Below are 26,628 nucleotides of genomic sequence, written 5' to 3' on the forward strand. Positions count from 1 at the left end.
ATCTGAAGGTTGTACTGATGCGTTTTAGCTCTGTTTTTGACCACCAGCTGTGAGGAAAGCACTGACACGGTGCCAAGAAAACTGGCGCCCCGCTGGCCCCAAGACCGTGCAGGGCCAGACGTGATGAATGACGTAGGGTCCTGGGTCTCTGGTACTCTCCAGCCAGTAGAAAAGCTGGACAGTTCTTTGTAGAACCTGGTTGGAAATGGCTCGAGCACCAGTTTAGCACCAGCTCTGATTTTGAGTTGGTCTTAAACGCCCTACAGCGGTTGCTCTGGTGGCATCATGACACACATCCAGAAGTTGTCCTTCTTGTGAACGCCAATGAAGTCACTGACCAATGCAGGCAGTTCCCACCTAATGGCATAGCTATTAGCACGACATCTGACTCAGACCAGAAGGAGAGCACACATTAGGCCCATTTTAAAATCCTTACACTGGCTACCTGTTAGTTTTCGTGTTGATTTTAAAGTTCTTTTATTAGTTTATAAAGCGCTACATGGGCTTGCGCCAGAGTATATTTCAGAGATGTTTTTATTCTATGAACCAGGAAGGCCCCTCAGATCCTCTGGCTCTTCTTTTCTAGCTGTTCCACAGAGTAGAACTAAAACATTTGGTGATGCTGCTTTCAGCCACTATGCTCCAAAACTGTGGAACAGCCTGCCGGAGGATCTGAGAGGAACTGGAAATGTGGACATTTTTAAATGTAGACTAAAAACTCATCTCTCTGGTCTGGCTTTTATGTAGCATCACATTTTATAGTTTTAGTTTTATTCTGTTTAAAATGTTTTAAAGGTATCTGTTTTATTTATTTATCTATCTCTTATAATGTTTTTATTATTTTTATTGTTGTGGACTGATTTTTTTTTTTTTTTTAGCCTTAATCCTTGAACTTTTATCTTTTTATAAATTTTATATATTTTATATTGTATGTCAGGGTGCATTGGTCTCCCAGTTTTAATTTTTTTTTGGTCTCCCAGTTTTTATTTGTTTATTATGCTTATTTTTCAATCAAAATGTCAAAGCACCTTGTATTTTATGTACCTGGACGAAAGGTGCTATATAAATAAAATTTGATTGATTGATTGATAGCTATTAGAAGTCCTTGCACCCTGGAGTTTGCTGCATTTTGATACTTTGTGTTTATTTTGCGTAAAAACAAAACACTCTTTTATTGAGCTTAAGTTGAGATCAAAGGTTAAAATTAATCTCCAACTCACTGGATGAGTCAGAAAGCTTGTCATGTCCAAGATTCGATGATGACATTTACATAAAACTTAGAAAATGAGTTAATCATATACAGTATTTGTGTCTGATGTCCACATTTAAAACGCAGAGACGGGACTGATATGATCCCATATCAGGAGCTAAAACTAACACAATTTACTAATTGCATATATAGATGGCAACACTGCTCTAAAAACACACAGACTTGATAATGTTGCTATTTATTTTAAAATTTGTGTGCTTTAATCCCAAATACTGAATTTCAAATCTGAATTTCACTTGTTGCTGCTGCCTGTTAAGATACATGTCTTTGGAATGTATTTAAATATAATTTATTTTAGTGTATTTTATGTTGTTTTAAAGGGTGTTTTGGTTTGCTGCAGTCTCATCTGACCTTACATGAGTTTTACAACAAGAACAAAATAATGTTAGGGTGCTAGAATGAGGATAGGATTGAATCTGAATCAGTATTGGTTACTGAGAGGATTGAATCGGATCAGAAGTGAGAAAGTGGATCGGTGGATCTCTCATCATGCAGGAACGGTAAAACTCATCCATAATGACTCTGCCTAGAGGAGCAGCGTCAATGCGTCAGTGCTGTAAAGCCCCTCATTCAGGGACAGATGGTGCTGTTGTAACGTGAGTGAATCCACCGCCACCGAAGCACCTGCTCCTTCTCCGCACTGGCTCCCACCCATCCCTCCTGTCCCTCTTTCCCGCTCGTTTTCTTCCTGCTCCAAAAGAGTGTCCACCAAGGACCTGGACCCTGCCAAAACCCATTAGCGCTCACATCTCTGTTCAAGGCCAACATGTAAAAGCAGCGCTCATGCCTTGCCAGGATGTTTCCCTCAGAAAAAACAGTCTCGGGGCTGCGATAGCACAGATGCAGCAGATTGAGCGAAAAGGTGAAAGCGGCGGGGAGGGAGAGAGGCTGCGATGGTAGAGGGGAGGAGAAGTGCTCCAGCTCTGATGATGCAGTGAAAATTAAATCTTTTGATCTATGTCCAAACCTCTTTTTCTTCTTACAACGCTCCCCTCACTCCTCCAAGCGTTGCCTCACCCGGAGCTGTTGTAGTTTTTCCCACAGTCTAAAGAAAAAGTGCGATATCCCTTTGTGGCTGCGGCTGTTCCCCCTTTTCATTTGTGCTGAAAGAACTAGCTGCTCTGGGGGGTTTCTACTGCTGGGGGTTGGTGTTTTGGCTTTGACATCAAGCCATGATGGTGCACTGCAGGAGATGGTCTTCTGGTGGCTGGATGGGGCGCCACACACACACAAACACACACAAACACACACACACTCTTGCACCTCTTTTGAGGTAGCAGGGAGGTGTGTACGGCGAGATGGGAGGCGGGGAGGTTGTTGGCGCCTCTCCCCCTGCTGTCTCCCTGACCTGATGCTGCATGCTGCCTGCACCCCATGCTCATTAATATGCTTTAATTTTCTTTGACCTTTCATTTGGTCTTGAGCTTGATTTAATTAAAACCGGCGATACAGCCACACGGGAAGGAGATAAACTGAGTCACCAGGGCAGCAAACATTTTCCGATAAAAAAGATTGTATATCTTCGTGCACGACAAGTGTTTATTCACGTTTGAGTCATGTAAAATGGATTCATCTGCACCGCTATCACTCCGGCGTAATCTTAAACATGTACAGCAGCACGTCAGTCAACACGCCGGTGTTTAAACAGCTGCTCCTGGGTCAACAGCTATCAGCAAACACAGCAGTCAACAGTTACCTGGTTTATGTCACTGGGGTGGAGGGAAAGGGGGGGGGGCTCAGACCTTAGTAGCTCCCTGGGAGCTGTAATCCGCACTTGTTACCAAACCCCTCACATCTGGGCTATTTGCATTTTAATGTAACCTGTCAGATTAGTAGGGGGCTGTTTGTGCGAAACCACGGGAGTGTGACCGCCCTGGGAGTTTGACGGGCATCATGGATGTTCTGTCACGCCGCCCAGTCCCACTCCACCGTCTTACGCCGCCGTTACCAGCCCAATTCAGCCCCTAATTAGATGATGTTATTTCATTAAGACAGCCCAATGCGTGGCATACGCATTAATCAAGGCTAATTTAAAGTAAGGGGGACGCACGCAGTCTGTGAAAGGTGGAGGGAAGGAGGACATGGGGAAGTTTTTGGGATGTAGTGGAGAGTTGGAGCAGGGACAGTGGCACTAAAGCTATTATATTACATCTGTTCTTCTTCTGTTCATTATCCAGGATGGGAATAGACAGAACCCAGTCTGGATGAAAAGGAGGGGTTTGGTAGTAAACTGAGCAACGGATGGGAGAGATTTATAGTCGGTGGATGTGTTTAATGAGGAGCAGCGAGTGTTGGATGTGGCATTTGACTACGCCGCTTGCCTGAGCGGGATTAGACCCCACTGTATGAAGTGTATCTGACATTGTTTGCATGATCCTTTGTGCTGCATGTGCGCTAGTCCCCCCTTGTCTATCCGTTTGCTTGTCTGGCGCTAAGCTAGGGTAATACCATGGACAAAAGGCAAAGTAAAAAGCATGTTGTGGTTTACAGATCCTCCTGTTGCATGCTGCCACACATGGGACCTGCTGCTGTCTTAGATACAGACAAATTCTTCCAAAAAAACGGGCTCGATGAGCTGCCCTTTACATGATGCTGAATCTGTGAATAACAAGCCATTAGTTAGGACCAAATCTGTGGTTTTTCACTCTGCAGTCTTTTTTCAAGTACATCTTTAGTTTGCTTGAAATGTGTCTCTTTTATTGCATTTTCTTTGTACACCAAGGCCACGGCTTTGTGTTTTTTTGCAGACAAAAGGAATTTGTGCTTAAAGGAAGTAAGACACGATATTTTGTTGTTGATTAGTAACTGAAATTGAATTGAAACATGCACAATACATAAAATTATTTATATTGTTGCGGTATGAATTGAGAAATGAGAAACATATGAATACAATTCCCCGTTGTCATGGCTGTTCCTCATAACAGCTGTTAAAAAGTGACAATGACCAGGAGAAATCTTTTCAAGTGGGCAGATGAACATTTCCTGAGAAGGTATTTAGAAATTATAGTGGAAAATAAGTATTTGGTCAATAAAAAAAAGTTCATTTCAATACTTTGTTATATACCCTTTGTTGGCAATGACAGAGGTAAAACATTTTCTGTAAGTTTTCACAAGGTTTTCACACACTGTTGCTGGTATTTTGGCCCATTCCTCCGTGCAGATCTCCTCTAGAGCAGTGATGTTTTGGGGCTGTTGCTGGGCAACACGGACTTTCAACTCCCTCCAAAGATTTTCTATGGGGTTGAGATCTGGAGACTGGCTAGGCCACTCCAGGACCTTGAAATGTTTCTGACCAAGCCACTCCTTTGTTACCCGGGCGATGTGTTTTAGGATCATTGCCATGCTGAAACCCCAGCCACGTTTCATCTTCAATGCCCTTGCTGATGGAAGGAGGTTTTCACTCAAAATCTCATGATACATGGCCTCATTCATTCTTTCCCTTACACGGATCAGTCATCCTGGTCCCTTCGCAGAAAAACATCCCCAAAGCCTGATGTTTCCACCTCCATGCTTCACAGTAGGTTTGCTGTTCTTTGGATGCAACTCAGCTTTCTTTCTCCTCCAAACACGACAAATTGTGTTTCTACCAAAAAGTTCTATTTTGGTTTCATCTGACCATATAACATTCTCCCAATCCTCTTCTGCATCATCCAAATGTTCTCTAGTAAACTTCAGACGGGCCTGGACATGTACTGGCTTCAGCAGGGAGAACGTCTGGCCCTGCAGGATCTGAGTCCCTGATCGTAGTGTGTTACTGATGGTTCCTTTGTTACTCTGGTCCCAGCTCTCTGCAGATCATTCACTAGGTCCCCTTGTGGTTCTGGGATCTTTACTCACCGTTCTTGTGATCATGTTTACCCCACGGGTACAGATTGAGAGAGATTATCAGTGGTCTTCTATGTCTTCCATTTTCTAATAATTGCTCCCACAGTTGATTTCTTCACACCAAGCTGCTTACCTATTGCAGATTCAGTCTTCCCAGCCTGGTGCAGGTCTACAATTTGGTTTCTCACGTCCTTTGACAGCTCTTTGGTCTTGGCCATGGTGGAGTTTGGAGTGTGACTGTTTGAGGTTGTGGACAGGTGTCTTTTATACTGATAAGCAGTTAAAACAGGTGCATTAATACAGGTAACGAGTGGAGGACAGAGGAGCCTCTTAAAGAAGAAGTTACAGGTCTGTGAAAGCCAGAAATCTTGCTTGTTTGTAGGTGAACAAATACTTATTTTACTGAGGAATTTACCAATTAATTCAGTAAAAATCCTACAATGTGATTTCCTGGATTCTTTCTCCCCATTCTGTCTCTCATAGTTGAAGTGTACCTGTGATGACATTTACAAGTATATCTCATCTTTTTAAGTGGGAGAACTTGCACAACTGTCTCAGAAAATTAGAATATTGTGATAAAGTTCTTTATTTTCTGTAATGCAATTAAAAAAAACAAAAATGTCATACATTCTGGATTCATTACAAATCAACTGAAATATTGCAAGCCTTTTATTATTTTAATATTGCTGATTATGGCTTACAGTTTAAGATTAAGATTCCCAGAATATTCAAATTTTTTGAGATAGGATATTTGAGTTCTCTTAATATATATATATATATATATATATATATATATATATATTTGGGATGACATCTTACTTAAGACAATCAACGGCAATTTGTAAACCCTAGTCTACATTTTTACCTTAACTGATCCCTCGCTGCCTGCACCTACATGCACGTTGTACGCTCACCTCCTGCTGTTTGCCACACTCCTACACATGCACATTACATTGGGAGGTAAAAATGAGTCATTACTGCAGCTTATGTGTTTGATGAGTGATTAGAGCGAAGCTTTCCGTCTAAAGTCATTTTCTCTTCGCTCATAACTCTGGAACAGACCTGGTGCTATATGAAGCAGTGAGGTAGGTCATTTTCCCTCTGATTATATTATCTTGCAAATTTCTGGGACGGGAGGGGGGAATGTCGGCGCCGGCTGCAGACAGTTTCATACTTCGTCACGTACAGAGAAACAGTTGCAAACAATAAATATTATAACCTTGGCTGCTGTGGATGTCAGCTGGGAATATGCAGCTGACTTCCACCAGAGTGGATCAGCCACGACATGAAAAACCACCTAAACCTTCAATATACAGAAATAGTTCTTTCCTTACCAGGTCTTGGTGATGACAATGTGGTCATTATCAAATGCTGATGTGAGCATGTCTATAAAAGCAGTTGTTTTGATGGTTTGCTGGTCTGGGGCCTGTACTACGAAGCGGGATTTGGGGTTAGCGAGGTAACTTCAGGTTTAACCCTGGGTTTTCAGGACTACGACGGTGGTTCACTTCTTACCGGGGTACATCGCCATGGTAACTTATGCTGAACAGCTAACCTGCTCCGGAGCAGGTTATGTTCGAGATACAGATCGCCGGGTATAAAAGCACCGCCCACTGACCAATCAGCTCTCTTGGAAAATGGCATGCCCTTTCGAAGAGAATCCAGTGGAGCTCGGTGCGCGGATCGTGAGAGGATCCCTCCGATCTTCTTCTTGTCATTTTTTTTTCTGTTTGCTGCAAGTAATGTCAATTCTATTTCATTGTGCTTTTGTATACTGATATCATCTTAAAACAGTGATAGAAACACTAAAGCCTTGTACTTGTTGTACTTCTAAGATATGAAAGTGAGCCTACTTACCGCTTTGAATTATGTTTTTATATTTATTTTTTATTTGCTCCCATGTGCGTTTCACTCCGCTGGGGTTGCAGCTGAAGGAATGAGGCTACAATTGTCATACACGCCATACGAATACATCTAAGCAACACATGCATTTAACAGAATAGACAACTGTAATTATAGTCAGATCTACTTATGCCCTAATGATGGGGCAGTGATGTTTATATCCCTATGAACTTACGCATTTATACAGTCAGCGATCTTTTGCCAGCTGTCTTTCCTGCATTTTGCAGCTGCAACTGTGTTGCTTTTTGCCTGTATTATATGCTCATCATATTTCCGTAAAATTATTGTTTGCTCTTCGCTACTGAAATAAGCGGCTCTGACAGCGGACTTCTCCATGCTTGCGATTGGTCATGCGCTGCAAACACTGCCCCTTTTATGTGCACGCGCTCATATCCAGATTGGAGAAACCTGGGTTGATATACCGAGTTGATAACCGCCGTCGTGTGACCGCTTAGCGTGATTGCAATTGTCCGGGTTAGTGAATCTGGATAAGGAAAAGATATCCTGGGTATGTTGAACTTGCTTCGTAGTACAGGCCCCTGGAGCATCCTAATGTGTGTTAACCAGAAGAAGAAAGCAAAACATCAACATAGGTCGTGTTATAAAGGTCTTTCCAATAGGGCTGCACCTAACGACTATTTTAATAGTCGACTTCACCGACTATTGAAACGATTAGTCGACTAATCGGATAATTAGTAATTTTTTTTAAATTTAGTATGAGTTTGCTTTAATTATGTGGCAAATGATAATAAACACAAGAAAGATGGCACTAGAGACCTGCTATAGTGGGACTGTTTTCTTCATCCTGCTCCCGCTGAATTTCTGACCATTACCGCCTGCAACGTGTGTGTTATACTCCCGCCCCTCCCGCAAAACTCTGAGAATCCATGCCCGCATGGCGCACAATAATAGAGATGCATTGTTTTAGTGTCTTCTCCCGTCCCGCAAGAGAAATGTCCAGACAAATCTATCTGATCTAATGTTAACATGACCATTGTGGAGTTTGATGGATAATTGACAGTTCATAGGCACCTGACTGAAAGTTAGATGCAAATCCATCATTGTCATGTTCGCACAAGCCTTTTTTCGCTTTTCGCGCTGCATCAATTATGATTGAGGTTATATAAACGAGTAGGCTGTGAGTGGCTCAAATAATACTCATAAATGACATAAAATAAACAAAGTTAAGAATTAAACAAATTAATTTAATAAATGAATCGCTTGGCCATTACATTGCTGTGGAGGGAGAGAATGCTGCTGACCGACTGCGTCCCAAATCCCGCGTCTCTCATCCAAGATGCGCCCACAGACACTAAACGCAGTTTCTCCAGATATCTGACTTAATTTAATTTAAAATACTTTTGTCAGGCACAGTCAGGCATAACGTTAAAGCTTTCTTTTGAGGCCAAAATACGCTTAATATCTTACCAAGGCGGGTCCGTTTCGTTCAAAATTCCGACGTGCTTTCTCTTCATTCTTCACCGGCGTGCTCCGTGATAAGCAAGGTCGGCTTTGCAAACCTTGCAAGTCATCTTTTTATTCAGGGTATCGAGGCTAAAATGTTCCCAAACTTTTGAAGTTTTATTAACCGCAGCTGCGCTGAGACGCTGTCGTGCATGCGCGACTCTCGGCAGAGATTGTATTGAAGAGAGATGCTTCACTCCATTGTAAAAACAGGTCTGGCGACAATTGTCGACAATGGAATTCATTGTCGACAATTTTGATTATCGATTTTTGTCGACAACGTCGACGAATCGTTGCAGCCCTACTTTCCAAATGACAGAGTCCATCATTCTACAGTGAAAACTCACTATGACCGACCGGCAACCTGTCCAGGGCGTTCCCATGGCGATTGGACAGCCGTGATGGCTTTAAGAGACCCATACATGGACTGAAAGGACCATAGATGGACAGATGAACGGAGGAGTTATGTTTGAAAGCTTCAGTAGAAGCACCTGGACTTGTTTTCTTTGTTGTTGAACACATTTCACCTCTCATCCTAAAGGTTTCTTCCTTTCTGACTGACCCAAGTAATGTACTGACCCAACTCTTCCTCTGGGTGTTTTTGTGCACCTGTTCTGATTTTGAGAGTGACCGTGAACCCACCTGCGGAGGAGATTTAAGACTGCAATAGAAGTGTTGGGTAGGTGAACCCTAAAGGCAGCTTCTTTCACTCCTTGCTCAAATCATCTGCTATATCCTTGTCCTCTATCCTCTGTATCCTCCTGTATCCTTGGGCTACATGTTGACTGGAGAGGTTTGACTTTGGGAGCCGGCTCTACTGTGGCGTACCCTGCATTTGTGGAGCTGTTTGTGTAATATAAAGATGCATAAAGATTGCACTGGACTGCCCAACAACAGTGCTGATTTTCTGTTTAGTCCTCATGAGGACATTCCAACAAGTTCCCCCCCGGTGCCAAAAGATGAAACGCTCAGAGTCGTTACAAAAGCTCCAGGAGCCACATTGCAGACTCCAAACAATACCCTGCTGATTTTTTTATTTTGCCTATTTTCCTTTTTTGTGGGGGGCAATCGAGCACCCACTGAAGAGTTTGATGGTTCAGTCTCCAGCAGAAAATGTTGTTTCAGGAAAGTGTTTCAGGAATGTGTGTATGAATCAATGAATATGACAGATCTTGTAGAGCACTTTGAGCATTTAACAAGTCTAAAAAAAAAAAACTTTACAGTAAATGCTGATCATATTTTATTAAAAAAAAAAAGTGCAGCTTCATTGTTTAAAAGCATAACGCAGTGCATGCTCTGATATTTTTGTCTTCTTTTGCATTAACCAATTTTTGTACCCGGGCTAGTTTTTCAATAAAACATATTTCATACATTTCCAGCCAATTAAAAGAAATGTAGCACCTCATGCTTATGTGAGAGTTTTCTTACAGTCCAGATGTTGTTTTTGAATATTGGTCATCCTTTTTAAGTTGGATACAAGCATCTGTTAAATTGGATAAATATTTCTATTGCACTTCACTAAATTGAGATGTTTTGTATGCAGCTTGTTTGAAATAATAATATAATTCTTTTTTTAAACCACAAACATATATATATATATATATATATATATATATATATATATATATATATATATATATATATATATATATATATATATATATATATATATATATATATATATATATATATATATATATATATATTTAAATGATGGGTTCTAATGGAGCAAAAGTGGAAGAATGCCAAACCACAGGAATGCCTTTCAGGGGACATTATAGTTCATGCTGTGACATACAGCGCGTGTTTCATCTTCTGCTGGACTGCGGATCAGACCGGCCAGAAAAAGCATATTGACTCCCATATTGCAAACATTGCTGGACACTGTTATTGTGATCAGTGTGGATTTGGAGCCTTCTGTCCTAATAAAAGCCTGATAGTCGGAATGGAGGACCCGGTGCTTTGTTGTCCGAGATATTGCCCGATGATATTTACTCTGGGTCCTAAAGCACAGGGATGATAAGGACTAAAAGACTCCCAAGTCACTTTAATACAATACAAAGGTGATTCTTTGAGAAGTGACAAATAGAGATTGAGGTTTTACTCTGCCCTGGGAGATGGTGAAGTGATAGTGAAGAGAGTTTGTATTGACAGCTTTATGCTTCCTGGTAACTACTCTTGCTCCCTGTTGTAAACATTTAATTCAGCGTTAGGTACTGTAGTGCACAGGAAGGAGACAGGCAATGCATTTCAATGTGGCGCGAGCCAAGGTCACAGTTTTATGTTCTGAATGAGTCCAGACTTTTACAGGGCAGGAGAGGTCAGTCAGCGGCTCTGGCCCCTAAATCAGTCACTGACTGACAAAATAAATTAGGAAAAGCCAGCGGGAGTTGTATACACCAGGTGGACTCGGGGAGAAAAAAAATTAATTGAAATCAGGGTATTTGATGACTCAGAGCAGTGAGGTTCTCCTAGCATGCCATTTCACAGCCTTGATCATCAGAGCTTCCACAGGACTAGAAAAAACCTTTACTTATGACTTTGATGAAAATAGAATTAAAGGTTTAAATCTGTTCCGTGGTTATAGTGAGGAAAAAGCTCTTTGCAGAGTCTGACATTGTGAAAGAGTTTGGCTTTAATGGAACACTGGATAATTGATTAAATGGGAAAATATGACGTGTGACTACACCGGTCTAGACATACTTAAGTGTTTTCTTTCTTATTTATTTATTTATTTAACAGTTCTAACAGTTCACATCATGGGGATTATCTTGCGTGGCGAATTTTCCCATGACTTTGACTTTATGCTTTAATTTCAGTGATGCTTTCCTGTGGTTTGGACCTTTTAAAATGTTCTACAATCTGCTGTATGATATTTTTTAAATTCATTTTCTTTTTTTAATTTCCCTGCTTCACATAATTATCAATTAAGCAAACAGTTTTGGCAATGTTTGGTATTGTTGGTCAAAATCTCATTACAGAGCCTTTTTCACAATCATTTACAATTATATAGTTTTATTTGGGGATCCAGTAGATTTACATGCATTAATGTTCCCAAGTCCAGTGGTTAACGTCTTGGTGGACATTGCTGGAGCAGTCTGGCCAGTGACATCCATCCACTTTATAAAAATGTTCTCTCATCCAACAGGGCAGCTATTTCCACGGGTACAAAATATACCATAGCAGTTGCAGCAGGGTGGGATTCACGCATCGAGTCTTTTCAGTCTGCTTTATTATCAAAAACTGAACAGTTCAGTCCCATTCTTTCTGTCTTTAACTCAAGCAATAATTTTAGATCACTGCCTAGTTGGAAAACAAATTATGTGTAACAAAAGGTTTGTTGCTAAAAACTCTGGTTGTAAATATATCGCGGGGGGAAAGCAGTAGCAACCACTTAAGCGCAAGTGAGCCTCGATGGAAGCACTTTGAGCTAAATGGGTCCAGTCGTACCAGAACAGACGAAGACATTCATATTCAGTGGCTCAAAATTGGCAAAAGAAAATTAGATGACATAGATATTACAGTCTAAAATGCAGATTTTAAGTAAGCAGTCTCAAAAAGCACCACGATAACTGTTAATTTCCAAAGAAAAAACAGATTTTGCAGTCCACACATTCTGACAGTAACTACAGCGCTCTTCTTAGCTGCTTAAAGTCAAATGGGGTTATGTCCAAACTATAACTCAGTGCCCTTTATGGCAGGAAAATTCAAATTTCTCGCTTGTTTTCATGGAAAGGCTGCAAAATGTCCTTGAGTAGTGTGTCTGAACAAGTGTGGGAAACCTGATAACATTCTACAGAGGGTCAGAGCTGCCTGAGCCGGCCACGCTGGCACCAGCAGAGCAACTGGCTCCCCGATTAAGCCATTTTAGAGCTGATTATTCATGGTGCTACTGTACTGATGTTCTACAACACCAAATTCTCTCATTAGGCCATGCAACACTAAAGGCCATTAAATTTTCAGTTAGTATGAATAAGTCAGAGGGCTCTGGCTCTTATCATGCAGTGCAAAGCGTCCCCAAACTCATCATAGGTGCTCTGCAAGGGAGAAAAAAAAACCCAGAAACTTTCTCCTACTGCAAGGGTAACATTTGCTCAATTAATAATGTGAAAAGGGCATGGGTTGGCAGCAGAATAGTTCTTATTTTTATTTATTTATTTTTATTATTGAAGATTTAAAACCTTGCATGTGGTGTCAGACAGCATTTCCAGAAGTATCGATTAGAATTTTGCTGGGGGTAAATGACTCCCAAAGGGATCTCCTTGGAAACTGGAGCATTGCCGAGCCACTGAATGTCTAACCGACTTAATGCAGATATAAATCTCCATTCCAATCAAGGGCGTTTTATTTGCAGGCTTAAGCGAAGCAATACGTCACTTGCAGCGCTGCACATTTTCGTCAATAAAATCCTGCCAGATCCATTAAATGCGAGCTACATTGATGATGTATGATTTATTCTTTTAGCGAAGGATATTTCCCGCTCAATTGTAGTTACCAGGTTGTCCAGGAGAGCTTTGGATCACTAGCTTGCCAGAATTAGTCATAAGTGTTCTGTTCTTTTTCGCTTTAAGCCTCAGTGTTTCCCCTACCATTATATAGGCCTGGCGGGGCCGCCAGGCCAACGAGACCCCCCGCCAGGCCTAAAAAAAAAAAAAAAAAAAAAAAAAAAAAATCAATGATCATTTACGTTTAGGAGCCTCTGCAGCGCTGTTCTGCAACGGGAGTCAACCTGCTTCGTTGCCTAGTAACGCTGCTGAGAGCAAAGAAAAGAAAAAAGAAAAAAATATTGCGGGCGACAGACAACATGATATAAAGAAATGTTTCTGCCAGGTCCGTGTGTTTGTGTTTGCATGAGACGCTGCAGGGAAGCATGAAGGAAAAGACAGCCCGACGACGCACCAGGCGTCCGCGGGGTCCTAGTGCCAGCCGTGTATGAGCGTCAACTGACGCAACTGACCGTCGCTGACACCGGTCCGACTGGTGACCCAGTAAAAAACAACGCATTTAAACACAGAACATCTGGCTGGGATCCCGAATGGCTTAATAACCATAAATACAGCCCTTGGTTGTACCACAGTCCCCATGGTACATTTCCAATTTGTTGTTTAGCTTACATTTTTGTTCTGATTGAGCTTTTTTTGGTAAGCAATAATGATGAAAATAACACAGACAATAGATTGTCTTTCCACTAGAACCACTAAAGGTTAATTTTTCCCCCAGTCAAATGCATGTAACTCTGTTATAACTAAACGGGTAAAACAAATATACAATGTTTAAATAATTTATAACTGATATAATCTCAATTGTGAATAGGGATGTTTTGTGGCCTATGCCGTCAGCACAAGCAGTCCGTTAAAAGAGGACCATCCCAGAGGGTTTTCATAGAGATCCCTCTGAAATATATAGAAAAGATGCTCAATGCTCGTATGGGTCAGACCTTTCAGGCCCATGACACTTTGGTTAAAGGTTAGATTAAATCTAATTATTTCATTGAAGTGATATCATTCAGCAATATAGGCCTACAATGATTTTTAATGTAAAACTTTGTTATATTGCTACATGTCCAATATGCCGTCCCACGCGCCTCGTCTGTTTAGGATTTTTTCGGTGGTACCACCGGGCCTGAAAAAAATTCTAGGGGAAACACTGAGCCTGTATTTTGATCTGGACTTCCATAATGGGCAATTAGCATCACTGAAAAATTAAGACTTTTTGAAGCGCATCAGCCCGTAGTTTGGACAGATAATCCTCTTCTCCTTTTCAGCAGATTTAGACTTGTGCGTTCACGGCTCATTTGAAAAGTTTGCAGCGCACCAAAAAGCTAATGCATTACAGCATAAAGATGAAATGGGCAAAAATATATACTGTCACAGGGATCTGTACATACTGGAAATAAACCCCCCTACCAGTGCGATTGTCCCCGGCCTTATGGGCAATACAGATAATTTTTATGGCTTTTGCTTGCGGGCGGAAAATGACGGGGGGAAAACAAAGACGAATGGAGCCATTGACTTCAAATACGACCCCTTCAAAGCCCAGGCCGAGCCCTCGCCATCGCCATCTATTATATTCATGAGTGTGACCTGTCGGGGGTGAGCGGAGGCTGGAGGAGGAGGCAGCGGGCGCCCACCTGCTCCACTCAGCTTCTGAGACACCGGCTGCCGGCAGATCAAACAGGTCTCGTCGCTCCCCTCTGTTCTCCCCCTTTTGCCGACAAGTTCCATATAGGAGGCGACTGACCCAGTTTTCCTCCCTCCCTGAGCTATTACCTGCAGAAAATGGGAGAGATGCAGCGTATGAATGTGTCGGGTTGGTGGGTCTGTGGGACCGAACCAAAGCTTCTCATCTCTCCCTGCTGTACAGATGAAGGAGTAACTAGGACTCCGCAGACAGCGTGTCATTTTTTATCAGATACTATTGCATGTGAGATTGCTTCTCTAATGGTGTGTCTCAGCCCAGTGTAGTTTTTACGTCTGTACAACTGCCAGCGTTAACTCGGCTCGGCCCGATCCGTTGCTCTGAAAGGATGGATCGTAATGGGATGGCAGTGGTAATCTGGAATCGGCTACTGTAGACGTGGGACAGATTTTCCAAACACCGCGCGGCCAAATGAAACTGGGGATATCACATAAATTCCCCTGCGCTATAGATTGTTTACAGTGGAGTGGAGCCAGCGGTTATTGTTTTCACAGGATTAGGTTTATATTGATTGGCTATCATGGCTAGCATCATGGTACTTGGCGAGAGTGGTAATTTTTCTTGGTTCTTTTTGACATTTGCTTTTATCTCCGCTCTATTCTTCTTGCTTTTACAACCTCCTAAGATATACTACATTTTTAATGTCCTTTTTTCTCTGGGTTTCTTTGTCCTCACAGGCCTCACATGGTGACGGAATACATGGGAATCAGGAATGAGAGTTTTATGAAGATTGCTGCAGTGGGGACATGGATGGGAGATTTTGTCACTGCATGGATGGTGAGACTCCGGCTATTATGTGTCATTTATTTTGGATGAGGGTTTTCACTTCCGAAAGAAAAGGCAGATATTTAAATTTTAACACTTGAAAAGCACACTGATGCATTCAAAACACTCATTTTGGCTACGCCATCCATGATAGAAGCTCCATTTAATATGTTTAATGAGAATAAATCTAGATTTTTTTGTGATTCACAGCATTTAAAAATCCTGTTTATTAAAGTTCATCAAAAGAGAGCGTCATATTTAACAATGAGAAAAGCTCTGCTAAATTTAGAATGCTGAATAGCCAAACTTCAAAATGCACAACACTACTTTATAGAGATAAATCAATTTCGCTGACAAATCTATCTGTCTGTGTGGGTTTTCTGCCTCTTTCTCTCTGAGAAATCCAAAATACATCATGATGGCCCAGTCAGTGGGAATCATGCTTCGGAGGTTTTCCCAGCTGGAGAAATGAATTGCGCTAAAAAACAGTTCCTGCAACCTGTAGTAAAAGTAACTCCTGCAGGAAGAAATGTTAGATTTAATCTAGCACTTAAAATAACATTGTCCCTTTGAATATAAGTGTAAAAACAAAGCTAGTAGAGCACACAGTCTGCAGTCTCCAGCTCTCTTTAATCGTTGATTACGATCACGTATGTCATTGATTCCAGTTCTGAGAAAGAAATAAAAAAATCTGAATTCATGAAGTATTGCTATCGGCGACTCAGAGCTTTACGAAAACAGGAATCAAAAAGGAAATCACAACCAGTGCACCTGTATTCATCTTCAGTGTGTGTTTGCATTAAAACCTTTTTAATAATTTCAAAAACCAAATGATTATAGGACCCTCTGAGCCGTTATAAGGAAACACAACTACAGCAGAGCCTTCCACACCGACTGGGTTCAGTCTCAGACCAAATCCCTGGGGTAACATGCCGCTGTGATCCAAAGGGGGTCAGAGGAAACAATAGAAGGGCGGGGGATGACAGATTATATCGGAGGAGGAACCTACCTCTGTTCATTTGTCAACGTAAAAAGAGGAGCAGAACTCCAGTGGGAGTGAGCGTCCTGTAGAGGGAGGAGAGGAGCGCTGACACCTGCACGCTCAAAGCTGAGACAACTTGACAAGCTCCTTCAACCGTCCCATTAGTATTCCGGTACATACTGTAGAAAAAGAGAGTTTGGGGGGTTGGGGGAGACATGGGAGAAGGGGAGGTGGGGGCAAGAAATAGAGGTGAAGGTGAAAGGGGAATGTAGCTCTGAAAGGAGACGCAGGGGGGGAAACGGGAAGCAGAATATGAATCAGGAATACAGAAGCGCGTCGGTGTGTGTGATGGAAATAAGGTTACGGCACGGCAAAGTGCTGATTCTAGATATTACTCACAAGGTTTATTTTCTTTTACTCTTGATTAATTCATCAGGGCTCTTTGAAGATGACCTCTGTGTGTCTCTGCCATAGCAGCATTTCTTCTCTGCTGTGGAGAGAGGAGACGGGAAGCATCTCGTTTAAAAAGATGCTGCAATGCCAGGATCATCTCACAGATTTCCCAAGATTCAAATCTTTTTTCCAACACGAGCTTCAGCGTCTGCAGTGAGGCGCGTCAGAGGCAAAAGTGACCCTACCTCTGCAGCATATTTCGTGTTCTTCTAAAGTTATCCTGATACAAATCTGCATCCATGTGAGGAGCATCTTCTAATGACATGAAAACATTATCTTCAGCTGGTACAAACACAGAATGAACTAACCAACATGTTTATTTTTCATTACATTTATATGACCGGTCTGGTCAGATTGAGCTTTAAAGGGAATTTTTACTTGGAAACTAGAAATAAATTTGGAATGCATGATGAGGATAAGTTATTAAGATTGATACCACCCCTGAGCCTGCCTTTGATGGGTGATGTGGAGCTGATGTTAATTGTTATTACCTTGGATTAGCACAAAGGCCAAGGAAACGTGAAGTAATTCTGGCTCTGTAGAGACATAGGGAAAAAAAAGTGCAAATAGCTTCTCTGAAGTCCACTAATTACCTAATTACCTTAGTTGCAGTGCAAGCCAGCTGAATTTTCAGGACAGCTTAAAATTCTTCAAGCCATTAGGATTCAAGCTGTGTGTTTGTGGCTGAAGCTCACAGGCTTTGACTAGTTGGTATTATTTACAGGGTTGGTTTTAGCTCAACAGTTCTCTGGAAGACGTACTGTAGGTACAAAATTCATGAGTGGTATCAGAATTGCCGACTGTTTCTTCATGGAAAGAAAAACACACTTCTCCCTTGATGGGCTGTGGCAGAGATTTGATTTGATTACCTGGGTGCAACAGAGAAAATCAAGTGTTGACAGCGAGACATTTTAGCATTTCATAAATTAAATAAACTGATGATTTGGGATTTTGTTGCAGCACATTTCTAAGAAAAGTTGAAATGTAGGAAACAAAAGGTTGCACTAAAAAGAAACATCCTGTGGAACATCTTGCAGCTAATTAGGTCAATATAAGACATTGATATGATTGGGCATAAAAAGTTTCTTAAAGAGGCAGAGTCTCAAAACTAAAGACGGTCAATGTTGACAAATCTGTGAAAACTCTCATCCACCGATTGTGTAACCATTTCAGAATATTTATGCCTCAGAATAACATTACAAATAACTTGAATATCTAATTATCTATAGTACACATTGTCATCAAAATATTCTAAGAATCTGGAGAAATCTCTGTATGCTTGGCACAGGTCTAATAATTGCCATCTTGATCTCCAGCTTCTTAGGCAGCACTGCATTTAAAACAGGTATAATTCTGTAATGAAAATCCCTCATGGTGACAGGAACACTTCTGGAAATCCCTACACAGTTTGTCACGCTAATCATAAATTCAGCTATAAAACGTCCGTCATGCAAAGAAAAGCCATATGTGAATATGATCAAGAAAGGCTGCCGTTTGTTTTGGGTCAGGATAGTTTGAAATGAACTGAGGCAAAGTGGAAAAACTGTCCTGTGGTCGGACAAATCGCAATTTTAAATAATTTTTAGAAAGCATGGACACAGTGTCCTCTGCATCACACTGCAAAAACATTTACTTTAGTAACAAGTCTAACATCCCTAAATCTAGTCCACTTGTCTTATATTAAGCAAAACATCTCTGCTAATGAGTTAAGAAAAATGTACTTGATCATAATTCTTAAAACTAGCAAATGAGTCTAGGCACTAGACAAAACAAAACGACACATTTTCTCGATGCAATTCTTTGTTTTACTTTCTTAGAGATGAATTTTTACAGTGTATACAGGCGAGGGACAATGTGGCTCGCTATCAGCGCTCAGTTCACAAGTCTGCATCTCTGATGGAGGTTGCAATGTTTTTCTCTGCCCTTTCAAGTTGCTTTGCTGGTTATAACTCCGCTGTTATGGTAAGCATTTTGTAACGTTGTTTAGAAAAGTGCTAAGTAAAAAAATTATTATTTATTATTGCCTACGGAATGAGCAGCTTTCACATCTGGAAAGGAAACATCAATGTTGAAAGATCTGTACAGGCTTCAGAGCAGCATAAAGTCTCATACACATCTTTTTAGGGATTTTAGGGAAAACCTTGCATCTTTCCGCAAGACAAAGCTCCACCCCATGCTGCATCACAGGAGAAAGGTCCGGCTGCTAAAGCGGCCTGCCTGCAATCCAGACTTCTCACCAATATGAAACGTTTGGGACATCATGATTTGAAAAATATAGCACAGAAGAATCCCATCGGAGAAGTGCACACTCTCCTCCTAAAACTCCAACAACTGATCTCCTCAGTATGTGGACTGTTAAAAAGAGAGGGAGGGTAGAAATCACTCTTTCCATCAAATTCAGAATGACCCTCTTTCATTTTAAAGAGTGTACATCTTCTCATTTTGATATGTTTTTTATGTTCTGTTGTGAGCGAGAGGTGTGTATGTGCGATTCACACATCCTTGCACTCTGGTTTTATCCGCATATTCCACAGTGACCCTTTTTTCAAATTGATAATGCATCCGGTGCTTTGGGTTGGTAAAATTGCGCAGCGTAGTAAAGCAGCATTTTTCTCTGAATCGTTCCACAGGTGACAGACATGATGCTTCAAGATCAGAATTACCCGGATTGGGGGAAAGCTGCCAGACGGTTCTGGAAACAAGGCAACAACAGGATTATCCTCTTTTGGTATGTGTAACATAAAATGTTTGCGAGACCATGTTCATCTTTGGTCCCAACTTCAGAACAATTTCTCCTCCTTCCATCTCTTCAGTTGCATTTTACATATAAATATATATATAAACTGTATGTGAAGTATATACAGCTTTGAAGCTCTGCAGAATTGGGTGTGTGTGTTTCATTTTTCACGTACGTGAGCCTGTTTTGCGGCCTCCCAACCCTTGTACGGCTACATGCAGTCGATAGCTGTGTTAATCTTCCCTCACTCAGTGTCAGCACCTTTTAATTAGAGGAACAGGGTGAAAATCAATGGACACAGCAAGGTCGCGGGGCGCGCCACAGCCCTGCCTTTTACTTACTCATGCCACAAGCTGTGACCCTGAAATCGCCGCTAAACAAATACTGCAAACCATGACTGACACACCCCTTTTTTCGACATACAAGTAGATCCATCCTCCGTTAAGATGTATCGGCTTCACCGCAGGCGCAGTCCCAGAGGCGTCGGTTCGCCAGCCTGTCAGATGTCCTGACGTAACTGTCAGTCAAATATGACACGTGGAAGTCTTCTTCAGAGGTTTATTCTGGGGTCACAGTGAGAAGTGAAGGACAAGTAGGGAAAACAAACCAGTTTGACATCTGTTTGATATGCACTCACGCAGAGTCAGACACACAGACATCTCACACTTCAGAGTTTTGGCCTCAGAGTTAAACAACCCTTTCCATGGAATTGATTCTCCTGTGATAAAAAATGCAACGAAACAAATTGTTCTGTGACTTTTCTGCAGCCCTTCATTTTATTGATGGATACCCCGACTCTTGCTGTCATAATCAATTCCAGATTTGATGAGCTGTGGTTTGAAATTCAGAGCTTCAAAGGTGACTGATGAATGTGCCGCTGGATATCACTCGTCAATATGCGCTGAAAGGCCACCGAAAATGAGTCCTAGAACTTGGCCACGTCCAGGAAAAGAATCCCACTGTTAAAAAAAAAAAAGAAAAAAAGAAAAATGTATCTCCCAAACTGTTTGAACGGGATAAGAGCTGGCAGTCACTGATGTGTGGTGCAAGAATGCACACAGCAGCAGAGTAATCGCTGGGTGACATTGAGACAAAATACACAGTGGAAAATAATACTAAGTCGCTGCGCCTCCTCACATGGGAGAAAATGTTTTCCAGCAAACGATGAATATAGAATTAGAGCTCCGCGGCTACAACAATATGAAATCCAGCAATCACTGCGAGCAGTTTTGTTTTAAATATGTAAAATACATGGAAATATGTGTGCAATAGAGTTTTGATTCACATTGTCTCTCCGTGTACCAGACAGACACATTTTGTGTTCATTTGCCTTCCAGGAAGATTTTTCAACTGCCATTTTTCAAAATTAAGTTTAAAGAAGAAAAAAGAAAGACATTTTCTCTCTTTTAAAATGTCTGAAGGGAGAATGACGAAAGGCAAAGTCAGCTCCTGTTCAGTTCAGACGTTTGTGGCAGATAAATGGAGGAATTGGTTGTTTCTCTCCTTGCTGCTGTGAAGGGAAAAAAAAACCCAAGAATTAATATGTATATAAAAATAAATAGACAGGTAAAAATATTGCATTAAAAAAAATAAGCAACTAAATAAGTAACCTCTGCTGTTTTATTATTTGTATCCGTATTTCTGGATGTCTTCCAAGACATATGATGTCATTTATGGAGTTTTCCTTCCTGTTGCTCTTCTCTACTTCCTCTTTTCCTTCCTCTTCTTCCTCTATCCTTCCCTTCCTGTCCCTTCCCTTTATTTGCTCTCATCCCGCCTCCCTTTCTACCTTCATTTCCTCCTGGCACAGGTCAGTGCTCTTCTCTCTGACCTCTGTGGTGGTTCTGGTCATCAGCACCGACTGGATCAGTTGGGACAACCTGAACCGGGGCTTTCTGCCCAGCGACGAGGTCTCCAGAGCCTTCCTCGCCTCCTTCATCTTGGTCTTCGACCTTCTCATTGTCATGCAGGTAGGCCGCTCCCCTGTGGCCAATTAAAAAAATGGAGCCGGGACGTCTCTTGGCTCAGGCTACTACCCATCCTGCCAGTTCCCCATCCGCTCTATTCATCAGCGGGGCACCGCGACACATCGCACCGAGCACGGTGTTTGATCATCCTGAGTTGGCACAGACCATAAATGCACACACGCATATTTTGTCTTTCTCTTATCTTCCAGTCCTTTCTATCCCTCTTTTCTCACATCTAAGCTATGAGCACTCCCCCCCCCCCCCACACGACTTTATTCCTCTCCTAGTTTATGTGTCTTAATTATGACCGGGCAGATTTAAGTTTCTCTCTCACGTCCTTCACTGTCCTCCATCCCACAGGGGTGCGCGCTAAAGCCTGTGTTCCCTGGCTCATGAGTGTCTGGACCAAAACAAAAACAAAACCAGAATAGCCTCAAGCGGCATTCGAGGTCCAAGCAGATCTGTAGCAATAGCAACCGGCAGCTGAACGGCTTTGACGACGGTCCCCGCGGATGAACCTTTACCAGACTTTTGGCAGACATCACAAGAATGTCGATTGTTCAATTGAGTTTCTTACATTTGAACTTTGTGCATCAGAAAATATTGGCCATAGAGACTTTAAGTGCCACTCGTTTAACTGCCATGGGCCCATACTTTTGATTCTGTTTGAAAAATCTGTTCTTTTTGATAACTTTTATTCAACGGTGTCTAGACATGATGTGCATTAAATTGCTTCAAGCGCCTCAGAATAATTTGTTTTCCCAACCTTTTCATAAAATGGTAACTAAGGAACTGAGGAAACAGAAATGTTATTATAAAGCCATTTGAGTTGACAAAATATGTCAAATCAGAGGAAGTAACATCTCGACATGTTGTTATCAACAAACCAGGAACGTTTCATGAATGTTTGGATTTGTAAATATTTCCCTTTTGAAATTTGACTGTAGTTAGACATTTGGCTGGATGTAAAAATTGGGAGAAAAGTTAATTACCGTAATCAGAACTATTCAGGACTTTAAATACTGCCTTGAGCAAGCCTTTCATAAGCATACTAGATTTCAGATTTTATAGCGGTCAGTTCATGATATATTGACATGTGAGACTTGTGGCGCCTGATATGGATTAAGTTTGGTGGCCTTAGACACAATGTCCCACTGATTTTAATTTCCGAACTCATTAAGTCAGATTACATCACAAGATGAAGGTATTTTTTGGCCTGTTTCTTTTGGCAACTTTTCAATTTTGTCAGTGAAATACGTTTTTTAATCAGGCATTTAAAAGAAATACATGGAAAAAGGAACTTTTATCGTATATATAATATAAAAATATAAACCATTTTTATTGTAGTGCCACCTAGAGACCTGCCAAGGTAGTTACAACTGGTAGGGGTCTGTCCGTGGTTCTGAATGTGTGTGTGTGTATATATATATGTATATATATATATATATATATATATATATATATATACACACACAGTGCCTTGTGAAAGTATTTGGCCCCCTTGAACTTTGTGACCTTTTGCCACATTTCAGGCTTCAAACAGAGATATAAAACTGTAATTTTTTTGAAGAATCAACAAGTGGGACACAATCATGAAGTGGAATGAAATTTTTTGGATATTTCAAACTTTTTTAACAAATAAAAAACTAAAAAATTCGGACGTGCAAAATTATTCAGCCCCCTTAAGTTAATACTTTGTAGCGCCACCTTTTGCTGCGATTACAGCTGTAAGTCGCTTGGGGTTTGTCTCTATCAGTTTTGCACATCGAGAGAGTGACATTTTTGCCCATTCCTCCTTGCAAAACAGCTCGAGCTCAGTGAGGTTGGATGGAGAGCGTTAGTGAACAGCAGTTTTCAGTTCTTTCCACAAATTCTCGATTGTATTCAGGTCTGGACTTTGACTTGGCCATTCTAACACCTGGATATGTTTTTTTGTGAACCATTCCATTGTAGATTTTGCTTTATGTTTTGGATCATTGTCTTGTTGGAAGACAAATCTCCATCCCAGTCTCAGGTCTTTTGCAGACTCCATCAGGTTTTCTTCCAGAATGGTCCTGTATTTGGCTCCATCCATCTTCCCATCAATTTTAACCATCTTCCCTGTCCCTGCTGAAGAAAAGCAGGCCCGAACCATGATGCTGCCACCACCATGTTTGACAGTGGGGATGGTGTGTTGAGGGTGATGAGCTGTGTTGCTTTTACACCAAACATAACGTCTTGCATTGTTGCCAAAAGGTTCGATTTTGGTCTCATCTGACCAGAGCACCTTCTTCCACATGTTTGGTGTGTCTCCACGGTGGCTTGTGGCAAACTTTAAACAACACTTTATATGGATATCTTTAAGAAATGGCTTTCTTCTTGCCACTCTTCCATAAAGGCCAGAATTGTGCAGTATACGACTGATTGTTGTCGTATGGACAGAGTCTCCCACCTCAGCTGTAGGTGACCCCTGACCTCTGACCTCTGCAGTTCATCCAGAGTGATCATGGGCCTCTTGGCTGCATCTCTGATCAGTCTTCTCCTTGTATGAGCTGAAAGTGTAGAGGGACGGCCAGGTCTTGGTAGATTTGCAGTGGTCTGATACTCCTTCTTCCATTTCAATATTATCGCTTGCACACTGCTCCTTGGGATGTTTAAAGCTTGGGAAATCTTTTTGTATCCAAATCCAACTTTAAACTTCTCCACAACAGTATCTGGGACCTGCCTGGTGTGTTCCTTGTTCTTCATGATGCTCTCTGCGCTTTAAACGGACCTCTGAGACACAGGTGGATTCCATTTATCATCATTAGTCATTTAGGTCAACACTGGATCATTCAGAGATCCTCACTGAACTTCTGGACAGAGTTTGCTGCACTGAAAGTAAAGGGGCTGAATAATTTTGCATGCCCACTTTTTCAGTTTTTTATTTGTTAAAAAAGTTTGAAATATCCAATACATTTCGTTCCACTTCATGATTGTGTCCCACTTGTTGTTGATTCTTCACAAAAAATGCAGTTTTATATCTTTATGTTTGAAGCCTATATATATATATATATATATATATATATATATTACACACACATGTATGGTTTTCATTGCCCACATACTTTTAGAGCAAAATAAAGGAATAATAATGATTTAAATCATAAAAACTGTCCTTATGAAACCAACACGGTTTCAGCAGCTTCGTTGTTTGGACCAAATACACTCGAGACAAAGTGTGGCAAAGAGGTATTTATGCCACCAGCTGTGAGCTTGTACCAGATGCCAGTTATTTATTTAATTTAGCCTTATAAGTGTGTATTAGAACACAGACTGCAAGATCAGTATTTGGTATCCCTTGAATACATGTTCCTACATTGTTTGTCATCCTAATTACAAAGAGCAAGCAGTTTCATGGGAGGACTCTTTCAAGTGTTACAAACACACCACTCCTCAGGTCACCATTAGAAATCCCGTGGTATTACAGAAGCTGTAGTGACTTCCTAGATGTGTTTGTTCTAACAAGTCATTATTCTCAGAGGAAGCTCTGGGTGCCCTGACTGCTAATTACTTCACACTGTGCTGGTTTTCTCAATAATTTACAAATTATTGTGAATATGATGTATAGAAATAGCTCGGGTTATACACTTACATGCTTACGAGCATTTCCTCTTAAAATTGCTCGTGATTTGCTGAGGCCAGCTCTTTCAGCTTCCAGTTTCCGGATGCATGTAATTCCCGTTTGGACAACTGAAGACACAACGGGTCGTTCTGGGCCCCTGTAGCATGGCAGAATATAATTTCCCACTCGTAAGGATTTGTTTACGACAGCCCGCTCTCATTTTCTGCACAGTGTTCAGCAAGCACCTTTACGGAAGTTATTTACGAGATGAGCGAGAGCGAGGGCCCTTACACTGGCGGCCGTCACTGTGGTCTACCGGTCAATAAAAATTCATCCGCCACATCCCCCCAACAGCTTCATTCAGCTGATCTCACGTCTCCATGAGAAAAGATGAGTGGAGGCTTCTCAAGCTAATTAATAACCCAGTTAATGACCAGTCTGGATTTGCCTCCAAGCAGGGTTTTACTCCTTTATTCTAACGATCGTGTTCTTCCTATGGCTTTTATTGGCTGAACGTCAGATTCCTTTGTCCTTTTTTGTGGAAGCATACGCACATTTACATATGTGGAGGCTGTGTGGGTACATTTTGTCAGGATATTCTTTTTGTGGACTAGAATAATTTGTGGGTGGCAGGTTTAAATAGCCTGCGTGCTGCACCACAGCAACACACGCTGCAGGTATAGAAGGGAAATACATGAATACTTAATGAACATTCAAGAGTCTGTTATTTAGGTGTTATGTCGTTAAAAGATATAGACACAAAGCTCTCTGGATTACATGCATGATGAACAGGATTTGGACACCCAGGTTCAATCAACAGTCAATTCAAGATGCAAGGAAAGACAAATGCTTATTTCACATAAAATGTATCTTTGTTTGTTTGCTGTTTTCCTTAAGTAGTGACTCCATAAGATCATTTGTGAGATGGTTATGTCAGCTAGCTCATTTTAAGTGTTAAATTAAGGAATTTGAACACGTTTTTGCAGTTTGGCTCCCCCTACAGGCAATGGAGGTTAAAGTCTTTTCACAAGACTTACGATTTCCTTTTCGGTCACACTCTTATTGTTTCTTTCGTAATTACTTTCTTACGTCAGTTGCCTCTGCCTCTTTCAAGTCAACATTCTTTAACTTGAATGTTTCAAAATCATGCAATTAGTAAATTGCGAAGACTGCAATTATATGGAAATTCATGCAGCACGTCCGACGAGGGCTAATACGTAGCTGCTCAAATTCAAATTGGCTTTATTGGCATGAATGGTAACCATTGTTGCCGAAAGCATACATATACATACAATAAATCACGACACAATCAACACACGAAAAACCAATACAACTACAACAAATACCCAACACCAAATATCTAACACATGCATACAATATATATATATATATATATATATATATATATATATATATATATATATATATATATATATATATATATATATATATATATATATACAGAACTATTTTACAAATAGT

At 41.1% G+C, this 26,628-nt stretch overlaps 1 protein-coding gene across 3 annotated transcripts in view; it reads left to right on the forward strand.

Moving 5' to 3' along the window:
- The window catches only part of tmem117 (transmembrane protein 117), a 66,633-nt gene that overhangs the window by 32,634 nt on the left and 7,371 nt on the right, over positions 1-26,628 (forward strand). For all 3 annotated transcript variants that reach the window (XM_061721077.1, XM_061721076.1, XM_061721078.1), the window contains exons 4-6: positions 15,337-15,436; positions 19,490-19,587; positions 21,407-21,566. In XM_061721077.1, the coding sequence (XP_061577061.1) occupies positions 15,337-15,436; positions 19,490-19,587; positions 21,407-21,566 (358 nt within the window). The remainder of the gene's footprint in view (positions 1-15,336; positions 15,437-19,489; positions 19,588-21,406; positions 21,567-26,628) is intronic.

The sequence above is a fragment of the Cololabis saira genome, chromosome 5, assembly GCF_033807715.1.
Source record: "Cololabis saira isolate AMF1-May2022 chromosome 5, fColSai1.1, whole genome shotgun sequence".
In the NCBI taxonomy this organism is placed as follows: Eukaryota; Metazoa; Chordata; class Actinopteri; order Beloniformes; family Belonidae; genus Cololabis; species Cololabis saira.